The sequence below is a fragment of the Abramis brama genome (assembly GCF_963993115.1).
Source record: "Abramis brama genome assembly, chromosome: 15".
NCBI classification, from domain to species: Eukaryota; Metazoa; Chordata; class Actinopteri; order Cypriniformes; family Leuciscidae; genus Abramis; species Abramis brama.
In genome coordinates this window covers 16226271-16250841 of record NC_139977.1, presented here as the reverse complement: position 1 = coordinate 16250841, position 24571 = coordinate 16226271, and the positions used below count along the sequence as shown (strand labels likewise).

General features: G+C 38.6%; 2 protein-coding genes across 2 annotated transcripts in view; one reads left to right on the top strand and one right to left on the bottom strand.

The window, feature by feature from the left end:
- Positions 1-8884: 8884 nt before the first annotated feature.
- On the top strand, positions 8885-17020 carry timd4 (T cell immunoglobulin and mucin domain containing 4). The gene is made up of 7 exons (XM_084136524.1): positions 8885-9063; positions 12775-13113; positions 13199-13264; positions 13943-14034; positions 16294-16405; positions 16516-16549; positions 16635-17020. The coding sequence occupies exons 1-7, from the start codon at positions 9006-9008 to the stop codon at positions 16714-16716; spliced, it is 783 nt and encodes a 260-aa protein (XP_083992650.1). The 5' UTR covers positions 8885-9005; the 3' UTR covers positions 16717-17020.
- Positions 17021-22558: 5538 nt separating this feature from the next.
- The window catches only part of fam53c (family with sequence similarity 53 member C), a 9392-nt gene continuing 7379 nt past the window's right edge, over positions 22559-24571 (bottom strand). Inside the window, 1 exon segment of the mRNA XM_084137163.1 lies at positions 22559-23755. Coding sequence (XP_083993289.1) covers positions 23483-23755 — 273 coding nt within the window. The 3' untranslated portion in view covers positions 22559-23482.

Here is a 24571-nt window from a genome sequence, read left to right as displayed (position 1 = left end):
GCGGAGAGGACCAGCCAGCCACGTCACAAACATCTTGAAAAGAAACCTCTGACAACAATGCCTTAAAGGGTTAGTTCACCCAAAAATGAAAATTCTGTAAGTCATTACTCACCCTCATGTTGCTCCAAGACTTTCGTTCATCTTCGGAACACAATTTAAGATATTTTTGATGAAATCTGAGAGCTGTCTCACTCTTTCATAGCCTTCTACACTGAAAAAAACTACTTGTAAGATTTACTTAATAAAATCCTCGTAACAATTTGCACAAGTATATTTTAAGTAAATTTTACTGCCATAATATCAAGTACAACTTACGTGTCATTATCAAGTAAAATCTACTTAGTATTGAACGTAACGCTCATGAAGAAATTAAGTAAAAATTACTTATTTACATTTCATTTAGAAGCTATATTTATTTAAAGTAATTAAGTAAAGTTTATTTATTGTTTTATAATTAGGAAGCTTGCTTTTATGAAATTATGAAGTAAATCTTACCATTTAATGAAGTAAATAAGTAGATTTTATTTAAGTTTTTTTGTTTTCATTTACTTAGTTTTATGAAATTATAATACTCCCTACAATTATGTAAACATTGCTAATTTCTTTTTTATAAATAATCATGAACATAAATTAACATTTTCTCTATATTTTTCACAAATCACACAATTAAAATACAATTAAACAGTTTATTTATTTTTCAGTCATCAAAAAATTCTTCATACAAAAATGGACATTCACAGTCATCTCTTGACACAGGTGCATTCAGTAAAACTTCAGAATTATACTGTAACCCTTGTTTTAAACATAAAAATGTATTTAAAAAAAATTCATGCAAAACATTCAACATTCAAAACAGCACTCTGAAATAGTGAACTTTAAAGAATACCATTACAACTTTAATGTATTAAAACATCAACAAATGAAAGTTTAAACAGTTCTATCATACCATAGCATTTAATACAACTTCATCTTCAATCTTTGAACTTTTGGGGAGAGTTTAAAGGACGAGTTTGGTATTTTACACATAAAGCCCTGTTTTCAGATCGTTTCTGATTAAATAGAACGGTTAAGATTGAAATTTGGACACATGCTTCTGGCCCGAGAATTTTCGGTTTCTGTGGTAGCAAAAAAAAAAAAAAACATTTCCGTTGGCGGAGTAATACCGTACCTCACAGCACATCCAATACAAGTCAATGGAGTTAGACAAAAACTATGATAAAACCTGTTGGAAAGCATATTTTACAGCGATTTTTGTGTGAGCATATCAGTGAACACCCCTGACCACTCGGTGAGTTTCACGTCTTTGTCAACGAAAGTTTAATGCGTTTTAGGAAGGACTGTTCCAGTGCACCTATGCATTCATCTTCGGAACACAAATTAAGATATTTTTGATTAAATCTGAGTGCTGGATCACTCCTCCATAGGCTTCTAAGACACTATAACTTGCTGGCCCAGAAAATGTATTAAAGACATCGTTAATATAGTCCAAGTGACTACAGTGGCTCAATCTTAAGTTTATAAAGCGACGAGAATACTTTTTGTGCGCAAAAACAAAAATAACGACTTTATTCCACTTTTCATTTCCTTCTCTCTGGGCCTCGGGTCTTTTCACGTAGTGTTTAAGCGCAGTGCGTCTGTGTTGTACGTCACACGTAGGCTCACTATTGGGCGACGCTGGTCATGTGTGTGATATGTGGTGACGAAAAAAGTATTCTTGTCGCTTTATAAACTTAAGATTGAGCCACTATAGTCACTTGGACTATATTAACGATGTCTTTAATACATTTTCTGGGCCAGCAAGTTATAGTGTCTTAGAAGCCTATGGAGGAGTGATCCAGCACTCAGATTTAATCAAAAATATCTTAATTTGTGTTCCGAAGATGAACGAAGGTCTTATGGGGTTGGAACAACATGAGGGTGAGTAATTACTGACAGAATTTTCATTTTTGGGTGAACTAACCCTTTAAGTGTAAAATACCGAACTTGTCCTTTAAGAAGGCTGGATACATCGATTGGATCTTCTCCATCAGCACCATGGACAACCAGTATTTTAATGATGTGCTGAGTGATGTCACTGCAGCTGTCCTCCTGCATACAGTTTAGAAAAAGAAAAAAATATAATTATTTTGAGAAACAAAAATATAAAGTGACTTCATTATCATAACAGAATGAACACATACATAATCGAAACCATATGGTCTTTTTTAGTATGTTAACCCTTTGATGCGTACGATTAAACCGGTGTGATTATATAGTGCATTTCAGGCATTTAAATAGCCTACACCTAAGAATTACGTTCACATTGTGTAGGTAACTATAAAGTTTACTCTCTTTTTTCTCCCACTTCACCGTATTCAGTAAGAAAATTCAAACTTTTCCATACAACAGTCAACGGTAACGTAACTTATAACGTTAACTTAACGTAACGTTAGGCCTACTTCAGCAGGAAAGCGGTTAACGTTAATTTTAAGGCCTAATCATGTTAGCAAGCTACTAGCAGTTACAACGGTATCCAATCAGTTTGAAATTTTTACACGAAAAACAGTGTTTTATCTATAAAACTATTGAAAACTTTTCCGATTAAATATACGTTAACTAATGTAACTTAGGAAGTGAAATGTAAGGGTTATAACGTTAATGTACTGTGGATAACCCAGACGCGTTACACTAATATGAGGTCATGTTATAAGATGAGCATTAATGTTTATTGAGTCACGTAAACAAGAATCATCAATCAAAATCCACACAGACCCATGTTTTGTAAAACAGAAAGACAAACTTACCTCAAACATGACAAAAAGCAGCCACGCAGCAGCTCACCAATCCGTCTGACCCAAAGTGGCAGTTAGACTGTCTTGTCCAAACACGCATGTGCGGATTCAAACGCGCTATACTTTTCGATTAAAATTTACTTAAAATTACTATGTTTATGTGAAGTGACTATAAAATGTTTAAATATTACAAGCAAATATATAATAATATTTACTCTTTCCAACCAGTTAATTTATTACATGAATTAAATGTGTAGATATTTAAAATTTTACTTAGAAAATTCTAGTTCTCATTGAATTTTAATTTTATAAAGTAAAAATTATGATGGTTAATTTAATATATATTACTATACCAAAAAGTTCGTTTTTACAGTGTATGTAATTTAATTCTTTAATTTAATTTAATGCCCAGAATTAAAAAGTTAGTAAAAACATTGTTAAAATAGTCCAAGTGACTACAGTGGCTCAACCTTAAGTTTATCAAGCGACAAGAATACTTATTGTGCGAAAAAAAAAAAAAAATCGACTTTATTCAACTATTTATTTTCTTAGTGTGGGTCTCTGACGTCAGCCAACATTTGTATGTGGGGCCCATATGGGTATGAAATGGGCTGAAAAATGGGCCCCATGTAGGATTGTCTGCGGGTTCCATAATGGCCCCATGTTAATTGCCCAGATGGATTTCATGTAGGATTGCACTTGGTACTAGGTGGGACCCAAGTGGGCAACATGCACAAGACCCATCTCGGTCCCAGATTAACCCCACCGACATTTGTATGTGGGGCCCATGTGGGTCTGAAATGGGCTGGAAAAATTGTCTCTGTATGGGATTGTCCACGGGTTCCATAATGGCCCCATGCCAACTGGCCACATGGATTTCATATAGGATGGCACTTATAAACAGGTGGGCCCCAACTGGGCTACATGCACAAGACCCATCTTGGTCCCAGCTTTAGTTTTTTGTGGGTACTACAAGGTTAGTGGGTTTGTCCATGGGTTCCATGTTGTCCCCACCAACTTACTCATTTAGGTTTTATGCAGGATTTCACAGGGCTTTAGGTGGGACCCAACTAGGAATCATGCATGTGGCCCAACTAGGGATCATCTGGGTTTCATCTAAATGAGTAGCAATACCACACAAACAAGTTTTAAAGCATTAGAGCACACAGTGAGATTGAAATCTTTTCAAATTTCAATTTTATTGAAATTACCCATCATATTATGCTATATTCTGAAATTCTAGAGACAATATTTAAAGAAGCAGATTTATGTCAGATTAAAGAGTATTTCTATGAGGCGCCACGTAGGATTTAAATCAAACTTTGCTTATCAATACATACATAACACACGTGCATATACACCTATAAATTACTCGCATATACATGTATACTATTGGATGTTCAAAATACATATATGAAATACACGTGCACACTAATATGAAATCCATACCAATACATATTATGTTAGTAATGAATGCATATACACTTGTGAATAACTTGCATATACAGTACATATAAACTTGACGCACGCATACACCTATAAATACTCGCATATACATATAAACTTCCATGCATATTCACCTATAAACACTCGAACATACATATAAACTGAAAGCTTTGAACATTTGAACAGGAAATAAATTGGGGACATTTAGAAGAAGCAGCAACTATACATTTATAAGTACAGCTTACACTGCACACAGTAATTTGTGCATTCTGGACACTGTCCTCCTCCATCTCTTGTCCCAGACTATTTTGAGAGTTCCCTCTCAGTTTCTTGCCAGTTGATCTGTGCAGTCTTCTTAAGAGCCTCTGCAAAACAAATGAGGTTTTTTTTAGAGATTATGATTTTAGAGAAATCATGTTACACATGTCACAATACCTTATGAAAGAATAACAACTTTTACTCAGCATTAAACTTCAGTTGGAATGGTCATGGTATTGGAATGTCACTGGAAGGGCATTTGGGAAATCAATAGAGAATTACTGTTTATTTATTCAGACTATTCCGATTTAATTTTGTATTAATAAAACCAGTTTATAAAGTATGAATATGCGATGTGTTTGAAAGCATCAATTCATTCATTGATACAAGTTAACCATTAAAAAAAAATATAAACAAAAATAATAATAATACATTATTTGTCTCAAGACTTTTTTGTCATTTTAATATTAGATAGTTTCTCACAATCAGATTCTCAGTCCATGATAGAATGGGCCGACAAAATGATTTATAATTTAAGTATTTTAATTATTTTGTATTGCTAATGATTTATGATTGCTTTTAAAGTAAAAATATACAAATATAATTCTTTGTGTCTTTGGAAAATAATTGAGGTGATCACAGGTGTGAATGATTCTTACATTTCCAGGATGATTTCTTGCAAAAGTTGATTTACTCTATTTTGATTGCTACTGTAGACAGTGTTTAAATCTGAACTATAAACTTTTATCTCAGTACTTCTGTGATCATTTGAATTACGAGCTGATGTTGTTGTAATATTATATAAGAATAAAATAAATGACTGTTGTGTCAATCTAAAATTATCTTCCCACTCATCATTCTGTGAAGTGGTGCAGGACCACGTTGTCCAACAAGTGCTTGTTTCCGACTCTCATCTGCTGATGCCTTGTTTTTGGCATCTGGGCATCATTTTTTTACTGCTTGATTAATATAAGCAGCATGGCAAAGCTTTGTGTGCTTCTCGTCTCCTAATAAGGACCTGAAATAGGTAAATATAAGTCTGCTTTTTAAAACAACGGAGGATGGTTAGTTTGTGACAACAGCAGGAAACTGCATATTCGTGCAGTGCGTGCACATCAAAAGATTAAATCAGATTTGAAGCTTGTGACTTATAAATGCACATCAACCCGATGACATAGCATTCATGTAAAAACTATGTTCAGATTCATCAATCAGAATGATTTCATTCTGATCGAAACAAAACATTTCCATGTAAATGTGGCTACTGACAGCGCCAACGCAGATATAAATGTTCACTGTGATCTTACTTGACAAAGGTTTAAGACAAATCGGTGTCTTTAGGAAAATATTGCGTGGGTATTTGAATCGAGATCAAAACCTTTTCAACAATTGCAGCTCTAATTTCTGATAATATATGTTCGGATAATATATGAAATCTGTATATGATATGTAGAGAAACATTACACTTAATTCAGAATCCTAACTACACATAGCATTAAAGTAGTTTACAAAAATTAAAATTAGCCCATGATTTACTCACCCTCAAGCCATCCTAGGTGTATATGACTTTCTTCTTTCAGACAAATACAATCAGAGTTATATTAATAAACACATTGACACTTCCAAGCTTCATAATGGCAGTGGATTGCAACCATTGCAACCATCAGATTGAAGCAAAAAAAAGTGCATCCATCCTTTATATAAGAACTCTGGGGGGTTAATAAAGGCCTTCTGAAGCAAAGCCTGAGTTTGTGTACGAAAAATATTCATATTTAAAACTTTATAAAGTAAAGTAATGCGACGTACTGCTGATATTTACGCTACGCCATGATGCACTACGCTACTTCTGAAGTCACAAGTTGCGTAAGCACTTTATACGCATGTAGACTGCGTATGGCCGTTTGGCCGGAAGCTAGTTATTTTACTTTATAAAGTTTTAAATATGGATATTTTTCTTACACAAACTCATGGCATGAACTGCCCCTTTCAATAATCAAAACCCTAATCCCAATATTCAAAATCTCTAGAATTACATTGTCACTAACCGACTGACCAGAAAACTCTGGAGTATCTCCATTGAATAAGAGCATATGGCTGTTGATAGGGGTTTGATTTCTTCTACCCATCTCTAAGCCATTGTAATTCCATTATTTTGATAGACAGAATTTGACAGCTTCTGTAACCCGTTCTTCATATTGTACAGTGACCATTTTCTGGATATTTTGAAACATTTGTATAGATTTTAAAATAACTATATGGAGATAAACATTTTGCAGTATCTCACAAAATCAGACCACTAAAAGTTGACACTTTGAATATTTAATGTCAACAATTAGGGTTGGAACTAATGTCTGCTGAACACCAACACTCCAGGACTGGATTTGAAGAGCCATGGCCATTGGGCCCATGTAGGCAGCCTATATGGGACTGTTTGTGCTTGCCCATGTCTGACCCATTTGGTTTATCAAAGTGGGCCCCATATGTTCTTCCCATCCATAACCCATTTAGAGATTACCTTGTGGGAACTACCTTGGGCCCATGTAGGCAGCCTATATGGAACTGATTGTGTTTGCCCATGTCTGACCCATATGTTTTGGCCAAGCGGGCCCCATATGTATTTCCCCATTCAGAACCCATATAGAGATTACCTATTCGGGTACTACCTTGGGCCCTTGTAGGCAGACTATATAGGATTGATTGTGTTTGCCCATGTCTGACACTTATGGTTTGGCCAAGCGGGCCCCATATGTATTTCCCCATTCATAACCCATATATAGATTACCTATGTGGCTACCACCTTGGGCCCATGTAGGCAGTCTATATAGGACTGACTGTGTTTGCCCATGTCTGACCCATATGGTTTATCAAAGTGGGCCCCATATCTTTTTCCCATTCATAACCCATATAGAGATTACCTATGTGGGTAATACCTTGGGCCCATGTAGGCACTGATTGTGTTTGCCAATGTCTAACCCATTTGATAAACCCAAGTGGGCCCCATTTGTGTTGCCCATTTTGAGCCCATGCACTCATTTCCCATTAGTGACCCAACTAGGACCCACATAGGGAGCCCACCTGTTTTTGCCCATGTGGGACCTACTTAGCTGATCCAAGTGGGCCCCAGATAAGATGCCCATTTTGGGACCATACCCACTTGGTACCCACGTAGCCCAAGCATAAACCATGTGGGGCCCACATATACATGTTGGCTGGTACGTGAGTTCACGAGAGCACCACTAAGCACGCAAGTAAAACAACGGACAGAACATTTATCCTTTTAAAGAGAAAAGCTCTGATTGGAGGATTTAAAGCTTTACATCAGGCAAACGCAAAATGAAAGCTCATGGAGGCTTGTTAAAACAGTCTGTAATATTTTGTCTCCTCTTTTTATTCAACTAAAACAAAGGTTTTGGTAATTTTTTATTTGTCTCGTCTTTTTTTTCTTGGGCCTGCCAGCACAAAAGTTGATGGTGTATCACAAGCGCGCGCACTTTGGCAGCCGAAATCCGAAATCACATACTCTCTCGAGTAGGTAGTACTTATTTTGTAATTACTTCACGACCGCTAAAAAAGTAAGTTCTATATAATATGAGTGCGAGTAGTTTATTAATGTAATCTGGACTTACATTCGCAATGTTGTCATTATCATGTGACCTACCAGCGTCAGCTGTGTCGCTTCACTACCATTCACTCTAATCCTCTCCTGTGGCATCATGGGATAGTAAAGTGTCAATCGTATGCACTTCAGAATTTCTCTTTTATGAGTAGGCAACTGTGAATTTGGACAAACTTCTTTTGTCACATACTGTTTTTCGCCTACCTACAGAAGTATGCGATTTCGGATGCAGCCATGGTAGGCTATGACTACAATTTTATATTCATTTGTTTCATTAGAGAAATTGTTACTCATTTGAGAAACAATTTAATGCTTTTTGAATTAATGTAAGCCTTCTGTAAGGACATTGTTTTATTAGCCTAATGAATAATGAGCTATCCAGTTGCAACATCACAAAATCATTATATTTTACAATTTAAGTAGCCTAGCCTACTATTCTATATAAATACCCGAACAGTCTTCTAGCTGTTCCAGCTGAATATTCTCACTCATACTGTCCATGTTTGTTCTATAATTCAGCCAGTTCCTCAAGTCTGATGAAGAATTAGCTGGTTAACTTAATCCGCCAGCTGTGACTGCATGAACACTTTGTGCCACTTTGTTTACCAACAATAGCAAACACACGTGCCATCATGGACATGGCGTGTGCTGTGTGCAGGCCCACCGACTCATTCATGGAGCCTGTTTACAAGCAACATTAGATATCCAGATAAATCTCCATCACACAATGGCCCTATTCTTTGCTGCACGACTCCACCTCCAGATGAGGACTGCAGATGGGTCAGTGGCCCTGTCCTTCTTGGAGATGTCACAGGCGCAGAGCTGGAGAACACAGTCACTCTTTCACATGTCCTCCTCTGCATATCCCTGGTGCCGCCCAGCACAAGGCAGTGTTGCCTAAACACCACACTGGAATGGCTGCTCCTCCCCAGTTATCAGTCCTTCGCTGGATCCTCCTCCTCACCATTTCAGGCAAGAAACTATAAAATTATAAAATTATGTAAGGCATGATAATATGTTGTGAGAGATTTAACTTATAACAGAAGTAATCTAAAACAACTGAAAATAGATAGATAGATAGATAGATAGATAGATAGATAGATAGATAGATAGATAGATAGATAGATAGATAGATAGATAGATAGATAGATAGATTATATATAGATTATGATAGATAGAAGTTTATTTTTAGTTTATTTTTAGCTGATGCTGAAAACAAACAAAAAAATTGCTAATGAGGTTGCTTGTTCTAAAGATGGTAGGATATTTTTATTGGAAAACAAGACAAAAATACTCATGATTTTCTTTTACTAATTCAATATATAAAAGTGTGGATCAACATTCCAATCTAAAGGAACTTTCATAGTTTTTTTTTTTTTTTTTTTACGTTTTTAAAAATATTTCATTATATGTGACCCTGGATCACAAAACCAGTCACATGTCGCACGGGTATATTTGTGGCAATAGCCAACAAAACATTGTATGGGTCAAAATTATAGATTTTTCTTTTATGCCAAAAATCATTAGGATATTAAGTAAAGATCATGTTCCATGAAGATATTTTGTAAATTTCCAACCTCAAATATATAAAACATTTATTTTTGTGAATGGATGCAGCACTATCGCCAATAGAAATGGACAACTTTAAAGGCGATTTTCTCAATATTTTGATTTTTCTGTACCCTCAGATTCCAGATTTTCAAATAGTTGTATCTCGGCCAAATATTGTCCTATCCTAACAAACCATATATCAATGGAAAGATTATGTATTCACCTTTCAGATGATGTATAAATCTCAATTTTAAAAAAATTACCAGTAAGACTGGTTTTGTGGTCCAGGGTCACATATACACTAATACAGTGGTTCTCAACCAGGGGCCCGGGGCCCAATACAAGCTTCAAAGGGGGGCTCAAGATGACTTAAAATAATTTCACAAGCCTGCCTGCCCATCCAGTCTTAATAGTTAAAGGTAAATGAACTTGGCTTGTTGTCCTCAATGGAGGCTCAAACTCGAGGCTAGGTTCGAGCTCAACCCCCTTATGAAGGTACACTAGAGGCACAGTCAAAATAAAAATAAAAAATAAAAAACCTGGGAGAACCCAGGCTCAGTCGGGGGCCAGTTCTCCTCTGGCGTTTTTATGAACTAGAGGTCGGATTTAACTATAAGATTAAAAGTATTATGAATGCCTGGCTGAAGAGATGCGTCTTTAATTTAGTTTTAAACTGGGAGAGCGAGTCTGAGCAACGAACAGTACCAGGAAGACTATTCCAGAGTTTTGGAGCTAAATGTGAAAATGCTCTCCCTCCTTTGGTGGATCTGGATATCCTAGGTATGACCAAAAGCCTCGAATTTAGTGATCTTAAAGAGCGCAATGGATTATAGGGCGATAGAAGATCCGTTAAATAGACTGGAGCTAAGCCATTTAGGGCTTTATAAGTCAGTAGCAATACCTTGTAATTAATACGGAACTTTATAGGGAACCAATGTAGTGATGATAAAATTGGTGTTATATGATCATATTTACTTGATCTAGTAAGAACTCTAGCGGCGGCATTTTGGACCAACTGTAGCTTGTTTAATGAGGACGCAGGACAACCAACCAACAAAGCATTACAGTAATCTAGTCTCGAGGTCATGAATGCATGAACTAATTTTTCTGCATCAGAAACTGATAGCATGTTACGTAGCTTAGCAATTTCTAAGGTGAAAAAAGGCTGTTCTTGTAACATATGAAATATAATTTTCAAAAGACAGGTTGCAGTCTAGTATAACACCCAGGTCTTTTACTGTAGAGGATAAAGTAACAGGACATCCTACTATGTTAAAGTTGTAGTGTGAGAGGTTTTGTGGGCGTTTTTTTGAACCGATGATTAGTACCTCTGTCTTGTCTGGATTTAATAAAAGAAAATTGCGCGTCATCCAATCTTTTATATCTTTAACACACTCTGTCAATTTGGATAATTTAGCGTTTTCATCTGGCCATGATGAAATATAGATTTGAGTGTCATCAGCATAACAATGGAAACTAATTCCATGTTTCCTTATAATATTTCCAAGTGGCAGCATATATATTGAGAATAACAGAGGGCCTAACACAGATCCCTGCGGCACTCCATAGTTTACTGGAGTTATGATCGATTTTTCTCCATTTAAATAGACAAAATGGTAGCGGTCAGATAAGTATGATCTGAACCAACTTAATGCTTGTCCTTGAACACCAGTATAATTTTGTAGTCGATCTAAGAGTATTGTGTGATCTATAGTATCGAACGCAGCACTAAGATCAAGTAAAACTAGTATTGAGATACAGCCTTGGTCAGATGCTAAAAGTAAATCATTTGTAATTTTAACGAGCGCAGTTTCAGTGCTATCCAGACTGAAACTTTTCATAGATGTCATTTTCTTGCAAGAAAGAGCCCAGTTGAGCGGACACCACTTTTTCTAGTATTTTAGACATAAAAGGAAGATTTGAAATGGGTCTATAATTTGCTAGATTATGCGGGTCTAATTGTGGTTTCTTAATGAGAGGTTTTATAACTGCCAGTTTAAATGTTCTTGGAACATGACCTAAAGATAAAGATGAGTTAATAATATTGAGGAGAGGCTCTTCCACTATAGGTAACACTTCTTTCAGTAGTTTAGTTGGTATAGGATCTAATAAACATGTTGTTGTTTTAGATGAAGTGATAAGTTTATTTAACTCTTTTTGTTCTATAGTTGTAAAGCACTGTAATTGTTCTTGCGTCGTGATAATTGAGGCTGAATTATAAGGCGCGATTGAGGATTGAACGTTTACAATTGTGGTTCTGATGTTTTCTATTTTCTCAGTGAAGAACTTCATGAAAGCATTACTACTAAACTGTAACGGAATATTTTGTTCAGGTGACATCTGTTTATTTGTTGGTCTAGCCACGGTGGTAAATAAAAACCTAGGATTGTTTTGGTTGTTTTCTATTAGTTTGTGGAGGTGCTCAGCCCTGGCCGCTTTTAGGGCCTTTTTATAACGTGACATACTGTCTTTCCATGCGATTCTAAAGACATCTAAATTAGTTTGTTTCCATTTACGCTCTAAATTACGGGTTTCTCTCTTTAGAACATGCGTAGTATTGTTGTACCATGGTGCTTTACTTTTCTCTCTGACCTTTTTTAATCTAATGGGTGCAACAATATCCAATTTTCCAGAGAGAATGGTGCTCATAGTGCTAGTTAATTCCTCTAGTTCATCTGTTTGTTTGGGTTCACTGAGCAGCTGATACAGTGAGAGAAATATAGGGGGAGATGGGGAGGTGGAGGGATGCCGGAAGAATTGTCACTGGGATGGCGCAATGACTGCTGCTTAAATATGCTCAGAATGATGATTGACAGGACTGAATGATTAGGTTCCTCGCGAACCTACGTTTGGAACTTCTTTTAGAATATGACAAAACAACCACTAAAACAACAAAAGATCAAGAAATGTCTTAATATTTGGTTATTTTTTATAATGAATGTACATCTTTCTTCTACTTATGCCAAACTCTAAATATATTATTGGGTAGAAATTGTGAGTTTGTTGTGGACCATGGACCAAAAGGACCATACCTTGAGGTCAAAGAGGTTGAGATCCACTGCACTAATACAATGTATCTACATTCGTATCTAAAGGAGCCTTTCAAATGTTGCTTATTTTTGTACCGTACAGTTGACAGGTGCTCCGTGTTGGCGTTTCACGTGACGGAGGGCAGCACGGTTATTTTGCCATGTCATTACTCAGTGAAGCACCATGGCCTCAGCCACGTCTGCTGGGGACGGGATTGTGGAACGTTCTGGTGCAATGACATCATCGTCCAAACTGATGAGTACGGCGTCATCTCCAAAGTCTCCGACAGGTACAGGCTCATTGGAGACGTTCTGTCAGGACAAATGGACCTCGGGATCCAAAGAATACAGAAGGCGGACAGTGGCCCATACTGCTGTAGAGTGGACATAGAAGGATATTTCAATGATAAGAAGGTGTCCTACACATTGAGGGTCATGAAAGGCAAGTCATACAGATGCTTTAAATTTGGACAACATTTGGAGAGCTTCATATTTGAATAAATCGTCATGTATGTTCATTTCTGAAGCCCCAACGACTGTGCCTCCAACAACCACGACCCCAATGACTACAGAACAACAGGACACACAGACAGGTGAGGGGCATTTTTAAAGCAAGACACTACAGATGAACTGGGTAGTTATTTTAACAAATGTATTGTATTAAAAGTATGTGAAATGTTACGTGCAAATATGCAAATGAGGCATTATGTATTTAAATATGCACTAGTTTGCATAAATCTCCAGAACAGAAATATGAACATTAGATGAAGCCAGGTTAAAAATTTGTTGGCATAATAAAGGTTGTGACAGAGGTGATTTTGGAAATCTCTTTTTGTCCCTCCATAAATCAGAAAATGCTGTCAATGGCAAGAACAAAAATATCACCATATTTTTAGGAATCAATTGTTATAGAAATCATGATGAACAAACCCCTCTGTACAAACCTTCAGAATATAGATAGGAAAACAAACAGTGGAATTGCCTGTGACTTGCCTTAAAAAATAATTTCTGCCGACTGACTAATTCCTTTATACTTGAATTGCACAGTAAGTGTTGTGCAAGTTTTTCCTTAGACAAACCACAATATATGATGCATCACCGGTTGCATTTCAGTTATTATTTCTACTTATGCACAAACTTAACATAACAGAGACCACATAGCGCAGCAACTCAAATGTCACAGACCCTTGTGGGTAGAGATAATGTTTCTCACGCGTCAACTGGCATTAGCAGCAAAAGCAATTTCCTGTGTTTCACTCTGAATTTCATAGTGTCATCACTGTCAGATCAGTCCAGAGGAGCAGATTCATCATTCTCTGACATTTCCTGGCAGAATGTCACTCATGTGCATTCTGGGGCTATGGTGAGTTACCGGTGCTCAAACACAGTATATGAAACATGAATATGAAAAAAATATGAATATATTTTTATGGTACTCGCTCTATACACAATTATCTATCTATACACAAAAGGTTTGGAGACAGATTTTTTAAAAGAAATTAATACTTTTATTCAGCAAGGATGCATTAAATCGATCAAAACTGACAGTAAATATATTTATTGTAACAGTGGTGGCTATAATGATGCGCACAATGAAGAAGCTGAAGACAAAAGAGCCTTTAATTAATAAATTCACAATGTAAAACTCAGGAAATCACAGGAGAATAAACCCAATCACATTAACTAAGACATTGTCAATACCAGACAGGGAACAAAGAAAATCTCAGGGCTTAAAGTAATGAGGAGCAATGAAGAAGAACCGAAACAGCTGTGATGAACTCATTTAACAACCTAGTTGACTAACTAGGGAACTAAGGAAAACGGGAACACATAAACTAAACAGAAACTGTGACAGTACCCCCCTCCCCCCCACCGGAAAGGCACGTCCTCGTGCTGACAACAGTCCAAATGAGGAGGGAGGGTGGGGGCCTTGGAGGTGGACGAGAGGCTGGTGAAGGGCAGGAAACAAGAGGAGGTGGTGGTGGGTGAAACCAGGATGGCGATGACAGTGGGAGGAGTCAGGATCAAGAGTAGCCATGCAGTGACCCAGAACACAGCCAGGTCGATAGCCCACAGCGGAGTAGCCATGATGGCTGACGACACCAGAGGGATGACTGAGGCGACATCGATGGCTCTGGAGACCGAGGCGGAGCCTCAGCGACGAGCGTTCAAGGAGGAGCCAGAGGACTGAGGCGGAGCTGGTGGGACTGAGGAATAAGATGGAGCCATAGGGAAGGCAGAGCCAAAGGGGTGGAGAGACGGAGCACAGCGGGCGGCTCGGAAGTTCGTGGCACAGTCAAAGCGACATCTGACCAAGGCGTAGCCAGAGGGATGAGGGAGCCCGGTGGAGCCTCATGGAGCATCGAGGGCTCTGGAGACCGAGGCGGAGCCTCAGCGACGAGCGTTCGAGGAGGAGCCAGAGGACTGAGGCGGAGCTGGTGGGACTGAGGAATAAGATGGAGCCACAGGGAAGACGGAGCCAAAGGGGTGGAGAGACGGAGCGCAGCGGGTGGCTCGGAAGTTTGTGGCGCAGTCAGAGCGACATCTGACCACGGCGTAGCCAGAGGGACGAGGGAGCCCGGTGGAGCCGTAAGGACAATGGTCTCTCGTGGAGCCGAGGGAGCCAAGGCGAAGCCAAAAGGGTCGACAGACCGAAGTGGAGTGATGGGATCAGGAGCTGGAAGTGGAGCCAGGGGATCCTCTTGGCTGGGCGGAGCTGGAGACCTGAAGACCCAAGGCAGATCCACACAAAGGAGTGCCGTTAGAGGAGGAGTCGAGGGGCTGAAGGGAACCAGCAGAGGAGGAGCTGATGGACTGGCTGATTTGGGAAGAGGAGGCGGGAGAGGGAGACTGGGTGGGAACTCTGGAGACACAGAAGACTTCGTTCTGGACAGGACCAGCGGGAACAAGAGACATAGAGAAATAATGCAGAGGTCAGACTCTCCGGGGGTCAGACTCTCTCAAATGCTCCGGGGCAATGGTTTGCTCAGTCCTCTTAACTGGCTCCTGCATCGCGGCAGGCTTGGACCCCCTGTCTGCAGTGAACACCGATATGTTATTCAGCACCCACTCCACAAACGTGGTGAAAGTTACCCCGAGGACCAACATCGGGCAGGCGTGCTTTGATATTTGGTATTTGGTAAAGGGAGCAGTCCAGAAAATGTGTGTAGCATGCCAGTTGTAGGAATCCTCGGGTGTTGGATTTCTGCTCTTGCTCCTGGCAGAGCAGCAGGACAGCTGGTAAGTCCATGACTACTCTGTTTGAGGGTCTGGTATTCTGTAATGGTGGTGGCTATAATTATGCGCACAACAAAGGAGATGAAAACAAAAGAGCCTTTCATTAATAAATCCACAATGGAAAACTTGCAGTAGAATAAATAAACAACTATTTATAAGCAGTAATTAGGAGTTTATTTATGTAAAGTTGTAGTTAATAGTTGGACCCTAAACTAAAGTGTGACCAAAAAATTCCCAAATAGTATTAAGAAATTTTATGAAAATATAAATAGATATAAAGAGTATAAAGAGTAGGGTGGAAGTATAACATTTAATAAGTGTTTGAGGAACTTTAGCTGAATTGTAACTTAAAATGATGAGACCCTTGTGAATTTGTGATTCAAAGATGGAAGAGCCGATCTCTCGGATCACACTTCAGATAAACATCCCGGTGCTGTCTCTGTCTCTCAGTCTGCTACTGCTCCTCTTGGGCGCACTGGCCTTTTTGACCTTCAAACGTACGTATGGTTATGAATCTACTGGACATTTGTTTAATGACATTTCTATAGTAAATAAGTTAAGTTGTAATGTAAATGAGCTGAAAGGAAATATGTATATTCTGATTCAGGTGGCCTTTATGGGAAGGCATTTAACAGTGGGTGGTAAGTATGTGATTCACTTCGATAATACTATGATGCTCTTTGATATGCAGTGTAATAACAATGATTGCTGTGTTTTGAACCTCAGTTTCTCAAAGGAGCCCCGACACATTATATATGAAATACGCACAAGAAGACCTGTGGAGGAGAACATCTACACCCTGGAATAGGAAACAAAAATCACCTGATTCTCATACACAGACATTCACACATCCTGCAAGTCTTTAATATTGTTCAGTTTTTGATTTAAGAAAGGGATTGCTCACTCAAAAATGTGTTGAACTGGTGATGTCATTCTAAAAATGTGTATTTTGTAAGAAGATAATGACAAACTTTTCATTTTTGTGTGGAGTATCCCTTTGAGTTTGAAAACTCCTGTAAAATTGTAAAAAGAAAATATATGTCTACGCATTTTTTCTTTCCTTTACATAAAACATTTCATTTAAAAAAATAAATCTGGAATTTTTACTATTGATTCATTTGTTTGTTGGCTGTCGTCGCATTAGATTTAAACATACTGGGCCCTATCTTGCACCCAGCGCAATTGACTTTGTACACCGACGCATGTTTCATTCCTATTTTGCACCCGCGCAAAGCGCGCTTTTCCCTCCACAAAAGCACGTCGCTAAACTAGGGAATGAACTTGCGCTCCCTGGGCGGTTCAGCGCAAAAAAGGAGGCGTGTTCCGGCGCAAACAATCCCTGGTGCTATTTTACTGTTCCATAAAACAATTGCGCCACTGGCCAGAAAAAACCTAGTCTAAAGTCAGTGGCGCGTCGCGCGTTGTTCATTATGCTATTTTAAGGGCGCATGCTTGACCATAATGTACAGCGTGCACAACGCGCATACACTTTGATTCTCTAATCTACACAGAAGCAGCAGTTTTCATTTTTGCAAATCATATTATTACAAACGATAGATAGATAGATAGATAGATAGATAGATAGATAGATAGATAGATAGATAGATAGATAGATAGATAGATAGATAGATAGATAGACAATTTATTATAAAAGCATACATCTAGCTTACACATTTACCCACATTATTATATGCCTGTTTAATTTGGGTGTGTTTCTCCATCCCCAGTGTTACTTCTCTCTCTTTTACGGCCGTGACGAGAGCGTTGCTCTCCTCGGCTGTGAACCGCTCCTGGCGCGCGCCTGGCAAATCCGCCGTTATAATAGCAATACGCCAAGGAAAAGGCGCGTCTGCTCTTAAAGGTAATGTGAGATGACGCTCTGATTGGTTTATTTCACGTTACGCCCAAACCACACCTATGAATAATGAAGCTACTTCAGACCAACCCCTTTTAGATTTGCGCCGGGCGCAAGAGCCATTTATCCCGCCGGGAAAATAGCAACAGCGCCGAGACCCGCCCACAAAGTTACTTGCGCTTTGCGCTTTGACACTTGCGTTTCAGATCGTTAAAATAGGGCCCACTGACTTTTCTCACATAGGGTTTAATAACTTCCTCTCCAAAAATGTATATTTTTAATCTCTTTTTGGGGAGGGTGGGGGTTTGTGTGCTGGAGAGTTTGACCTTTTTACATTTGTGGTGAAAAAATTGCTTATAAATCCCGCCATATTTTATTGCCACATATTGGATTCAGTCTTTATCAACTTGTTTTCTTTCAATGAGGACAGGTTTGCATTTCTTTAACAAGTTGATCGTATATTGCCTCATTGGTCTGAGCTTATGCACCTCAGTTTTTTCCACTCAGTAACTGCCATAATTTCTGAAACGGGAATGCGCACTGATTTTCATGGTCTTGCGCCCTCATGTGGCTGAGAGAAAAAAATACAACCACTTCCCACCGGCCACTTCAAGTAAATAGTTAGTTGGCCTAGTGGTTTCATGTTTTGGTTTCAAACACTAAAACATAACCATAATCCCAAACTGGCTATCATTATATTTTTGTAATAGGCCTAATTGTTGGGTAAATACGTTCTGGAATACATTCAGGTCAACTTTGAGGTGCCTCAAAAAGTACTAGGACAGTTCAGACACACTTAAAATGTATGTCATTGCATTATCTGCAAACATATTCTCAGTTTTCTCAGAAACTAGCTGAGCTATTCATTCTTGCAATTACTTTTAACCAACTGGTGAATTTGTAAAGTCAAGATCACATCACACATGGTGTCCTATTGAGTCCTATGAGGTGTCTACATTTGTAGTGCATCAATTTACATCAGATTAAAACGTAATGGCGAAATATTTTGGGAGCCACTCTTCACAAATAAAACATCTGTCTTTATACTTTCTTCCTACAAGAAATTATTTATATTAAAAGTTTAGTGCTCTATGAGAATGTTTAAAATAAAATCTAACATTAGGCCTAAAGATAACAAAACCAATAATACAATATTTATTTATACAATATAATATCATACATTTTGAATCACACAAAGATTAATAAATAAAAAAAGCTAAAAAAATATAACATTTTAAAAAGTGATGTTCGAATGGGGATATTTGTTTTTAATGACCCTATACATTTTCCTAATCCGGACATCACTGTAAACCACTACTGTGTGTGTTATGTATCATATGCATGTTTAATGCAATCTTAACACCTAAATATTTTACAAACACATACACGTCAACCAAAAAACTAAACATATAAATTACTCTTCCCTGATAGCACACGTACATCACGGAGAGTCGGAGACGTCTATTTGATGTGCGTGTTTAAATCTGGAAGACCTATTTTTTTTTTTTTTTCTCATCTGCAATACGTCTATAGGACGTTTCCTGTCAGATGTCAAATATATATTTAGAAAATGTCTTTAAGATGTTTATGAATTACAATGTATGTAAAACTGACATCTTAAAGACGTCTATCAGATGTTAGTAAACAGCAGATGCTTTCCAGATGAAGTGATCTTTAACAGACATCTTGCAGACGTACGTGTCAATCAAGACCCCAGCTGTCGCCACATCATAGAGCTGCTGGACTGGCAGGACCATCTCGACCAATGCATCATGGTCTAAGAGCACCCCGTGCCCTGCATGGACATGCACAGTTTTTTTGGAGCATCACGACGGCCTCTTTAGGGAGTTGGCGCGTCATTTCATGTGGCAGGTGATTGACGTTGCTGTCGTCTACTGTTCCCGGGGGGTCTTCCACCGGGACATCAAGATGCCAAACCTCCTGGTCAACACGGAGGTCAAATTGATCGATTTCGGCTGTGGGACCTCCTGAAAAGCTCGTCCTACAAAACCAACTCTGGTATGTATTATCTTTCAGATATATTAGTTAGGAACTTAAACTCAAATGACCTGTTACACCATGTCATAATCAGACGGGACATAGCGAGATATTAACAATGCACCAACAACATTCTCAGCATAATATTTTTGTTGACTAAAATTAAATGCCATTTCAGTCAGAGTAAAGTGAGAAAGCATGCAGTGGTAAAGCAAACATAGACTTGTGACAAACTCTTTCCTCCAGGAACAGCAAGGTACTGTCCTCCAGAGTACTTCGAAAAGGGTGAGTACCATGGGAAGCATGTAACGTTGTGGTCACAGTGTTTGCTGCTGTTCTCCATGATCACCAGCCGTTTCACAGACAGCAGAGATATAAATTTGATGGATGCTAATGTCTGGTTCCAGCCAGGCTTTTCAGATGGTGAGAATTTCATTACAACAAAGAAAGATAATGGAACTCTTAAACATGCAAAACAGAGATAACAGTGGCTTTATACATTTTTTTCTTATGGATAATGCAGGAATCTCCCCATTTACAGCTTATACAACAAGTGTAAAGTTGAATGTAATAATCAGACATCACTCGATCTTTCTGCACAGAATGATTATTCGGGGTTGCCTGAAGAGCAAGCCAGAGCAGAGGCTTCTTCTGGAGCAGATGCTATTCCAGGACTGGTTCAAGGTACTGAGTCTAAGAGAAGCTAAATGATTTTGAAGACATTTTCTTGTTTTAGTTTTCTTGGCTTTTTGTTGGTTGGGTTTGATTATCTGAATACATGTATAGACATCAGCTTCCTACCTGCTGCAACGTCATATAGGCAATCCTTATACACTGCACAGATGTCAAGTTGTATTTTTATGCCTTATGAAATATGTAAAAAATGTCTAATTATGTTTCAGGTCCCCCTGTAGGTTATGAAGAGGGTCAGCCTTGCGTCCGGCGGGCTGACATAGGTGGCCCCTCCGTCCCTCCAGCCTTAGCGTCTTGCGGGGCAGGCTGGCATCGGTTGCGTCTGGCACCTTGGCTTGAGGCGGTAGATTTAGCGTCTAGTGGAACTACTTGCCTAGATTAGTTAAGTTTAAGTACTGCACCACAGTCACCCACAGCTTTCCAGAGCTCCCTGTCAAGTTCCTCGCACTGCCACACCACGGGTTCCTGCAATTGCCATCTGTGACCCAGAGATCCGTGTCACGGCTGCATCAGAGGTTTCAGTCATGGCCACAGAGCTCACTTTCTCAGCTCTTTTGGGCCCAGAAATCCTGTCACGGCCACTCCAGAAATGCCAGTGAAGGTCGTTATAAAGGTTTCTGTCACTGCTGCTCTAGAACCTGCTGAGGACCCACAGAGAATCCTGACTTGAAAGTCCCAGGACACCCTTTTCACAGCTTCACTGGCCTCAGAAGTCCCTCGCACTGTTGCTCCAAAGGTTCCTTCCACGGGCAACTGTGTCCCAAAGATCCTGTCAGGTCCGCTCCAGAAATCAAGGCCGCCATAAAGGTTCCTGACACTTCTGCTCCAGATCCTTCTGAGGTAACAGAGGTCAGAATCACAGGCAACAAAGAGGTTACTTGCATACCTTTTCAGAGCTGTCCTGCTGCTGTGACCCTAGAACCCGCTACGGTTCCACAGCTCTGTGTCAGAGCAGCCCCTGGTAAACGGCTTCCCAGCGGTTCCTGACATGATGCCCATCATGTTCGCCACAAAGGCTCCTCTGCAGATTCATGCCACGGCAGCCAAAAATGTCCAGACAGAGCTGGTGTCTAATGCTGCTCCAGTCACAGAGCTCCTCTCTCAACCTCCCTGGTCACAGATTCCTGCTAAAGCTGCTCTGGTTCAAGACGTTTGTGACTTGACTGCATCAGAAGATCCTTTCACAGCCCCAGTGTTTCCTGTCACTGGTGTGATTGCTCCATGAATATATTACACATGTATGCAACTTTAAACCACAATGTTTGTGAAAATAAACACAATGTGTTATTTTATCGGGAAAACATATAATAATCTGTAAATATTAACTATTCCTATTATGCTTCAATCCTAAAGAGGTTAATTATCTAATTTTACCAGTTTCACCAGGTAAGTAACATCTAAAAGAGGAGTTATACTATGTAGACCTCCTTTTACTATTTAAAGCTCAAAGTATGAGCATGTGATAACAGTCAAATGGCAAAATTTGTGTAAAAACAGGATTTGAAAAGGAAATAAAACTGGGTTACCTTATAGTGGCTGATATCTTCGTAAGAAACTACAACAAAATCAACATACAAAACCGCCAAATTTCCATATGTTGGAATCACTGTGATCACAAAATGTAATCAATGCTTTAACATGCTCATTGTTTCTACCCGCATGACCTGTATTATCTTAAAACTGTACAGTACAGTCCTGCCATATGGACATTACTTTAACAGTCACCTCTGATAACAGATCACTCTTAATAGTACCGTATAAAAATGCATTTTCTGTAAACCTGCTTTGAAACAATGTGTATTGTAAAAAGCGCTATACAAATAAATGTGAATTGAATTGAAAAATATGTGATGGGAAACTAAGAATGACAGAGTTACAGTTAAAGACTTACAAACCGTCCACTACATGAAGAGTGTTTCAATTTGCATGCCATACAACATACCTCAGTGGGAAATTTACCATCAAAAGGCCTGTGATATTCCATTTTATAACATCCAGGAGATTGCAAAGAGTAATCAATTATTTTAACTCGGTTGCATGTATGTTATTTTGCCATTCATTAATTATGAGGGAAACTCATTTGCGTTAGTATGTCAACTCGCCATAATTTCAAATAAACTTTATTTTTACATAAACCGAGTCTGAATTGATCACACATACAATAAAAAAAATCTCTAAATGACAGAAATAGCCTGTCTCCAACCTTCAAGCTACCATCTTTACACAACTTATTTGAACAAATACTCGCTGTACAATACAGTATAACAATGTGCCTTCAGAATACAGTGGTTGCTTTCATTGTTTCTTTCTAAATGTCCCAAATACAGTGCATTAATAAATGTATACACATTTCAGTTTTAGAGGAATGCATTGTACAGATAAAAAAAGAGAGTCTGCAGAAAAAAAAAGAAGAAAAAAAAAACAGAACAACAGCTACAGTACACAATTAATTTCCTTGAGGAATCTTTTGATTAAGAGGAAGAAAAAAAACAGGCATCTTAAGGCTTATGTTGAATTAGATGGACCTTCGTCAGGAAGTATAAAGGTCTGCAGAGTAAATACTGCTATGTCATACTGCCCTTTTAAATTTCAACCGAACAAAACACTGATATTTATAACCGTCATCCAAGAAAGTCTATTCTTACTATCAAAACAAGTCGAGAGGAAAGACAAAAAAAAAAGAAGAAGAAAGAAGCGGGAAGCTGTTCGCCTCCGGTTCCGTTCTGTCAGTTTGAAGATGAATTCTAAGAGGACGTCCGATACACATAAAACCTTTTTGAAATATTTGCATCCTTCAGACTGTCTCAGCAACTCATTCTGGAATGTACAATGTTGATGGGTCAGCGTCTGTGACTGCCTGCATATGATAGTAGTCGGCATGTCTTCATTAATGGGCGTCTACGCCTGCGCGCCTCATGCGAGGGCAGCAGGGTTCCTGAGAGGCCTGCCAGTGTAAGGTAGCAGGTGGTGCAGAGCTGAATGCTGGCGGTGGAGGTGAGGGGGGGGGGGGATCTTCCCCAGATAACTTTCAGTTCTCCTCAATGAGGGTGATATCTAGTTCAGTACAATCCCTTTCAAACACGCTAGTTTGTCCTCCGTCGCGCTCTTCAGGGTCCTCCTCCTCTCTCTCCTCCTCCTCATCACTTTCACTTAACGGCCCGATACTTGTCCTACCCAGGCCTTCAGCTGGTGAACATGAGCCTCTGAAGTCTCCAAAAAAGGGCTCAAGGCCCATACAGACATCGCCTCCACAGGCCAATCTGCCACGTTCCATATAACTAAGAGGGTCTGTGCTTCGAGTCTGCAAATGAAGGGATAGTAGTTTAGTTTAGTGACGAAAAAACATGGGTGTAATTTCTAAGATTGCCCCCGCAACTTTTTGGGACACAATCGTATATATTTTAAGAGTTTTAGGTGCCATGCACAGATGCCACATATCGTTTCTGCAGTGAACTGAATTAACTCATTACGTTTGTGTTAAGCTACTTTAGCTAGCACGCATTTTTTAATAAGGATTACAAGGCATATGTTACAGCACCTAATTAATATTCATAAGTCAAGCTGACAAGGGTTATACGTTTTTTAAACAAAACAATTTGTCAGTTGAAGTTAGACATTTGGGTAACACTTTACAATAAGGTTCATTAGTTAACATTAGTAGTTAACATGATCTAAGAATGAAACAATACTTCTACAGCATTAATTAATCTAAGTTAATATTAATTTCAACATTTACTAATACATTATTAAAATCAAAGGTTGTATTTAACATTATTAATGCACTGTGAACTAACATGAACAAACAATGAACAGCTGTATTTTTATGAACTAACATTAACAAAGATTAATAAATACTGTAACAAATGTATTGCTCATTGTTAGTTCATTAATACATTAGCTAATGTTAACTAATGAACCTTATTGTAAAGTGTTACAGACATTTGTTTTGAGGGGGATCATTATTATTATTAAATATGTAAGGTCAAGAGCTTGTGAACAGGAATTGAATCAAATAAAATAGAATCAAGAAATCTGTATCAATACCTAGCCCTACTTTACACGCTATTTGATGTCACATTTTGAAATGTCTTTATCATACAGTCGACTGCCTCCTTTT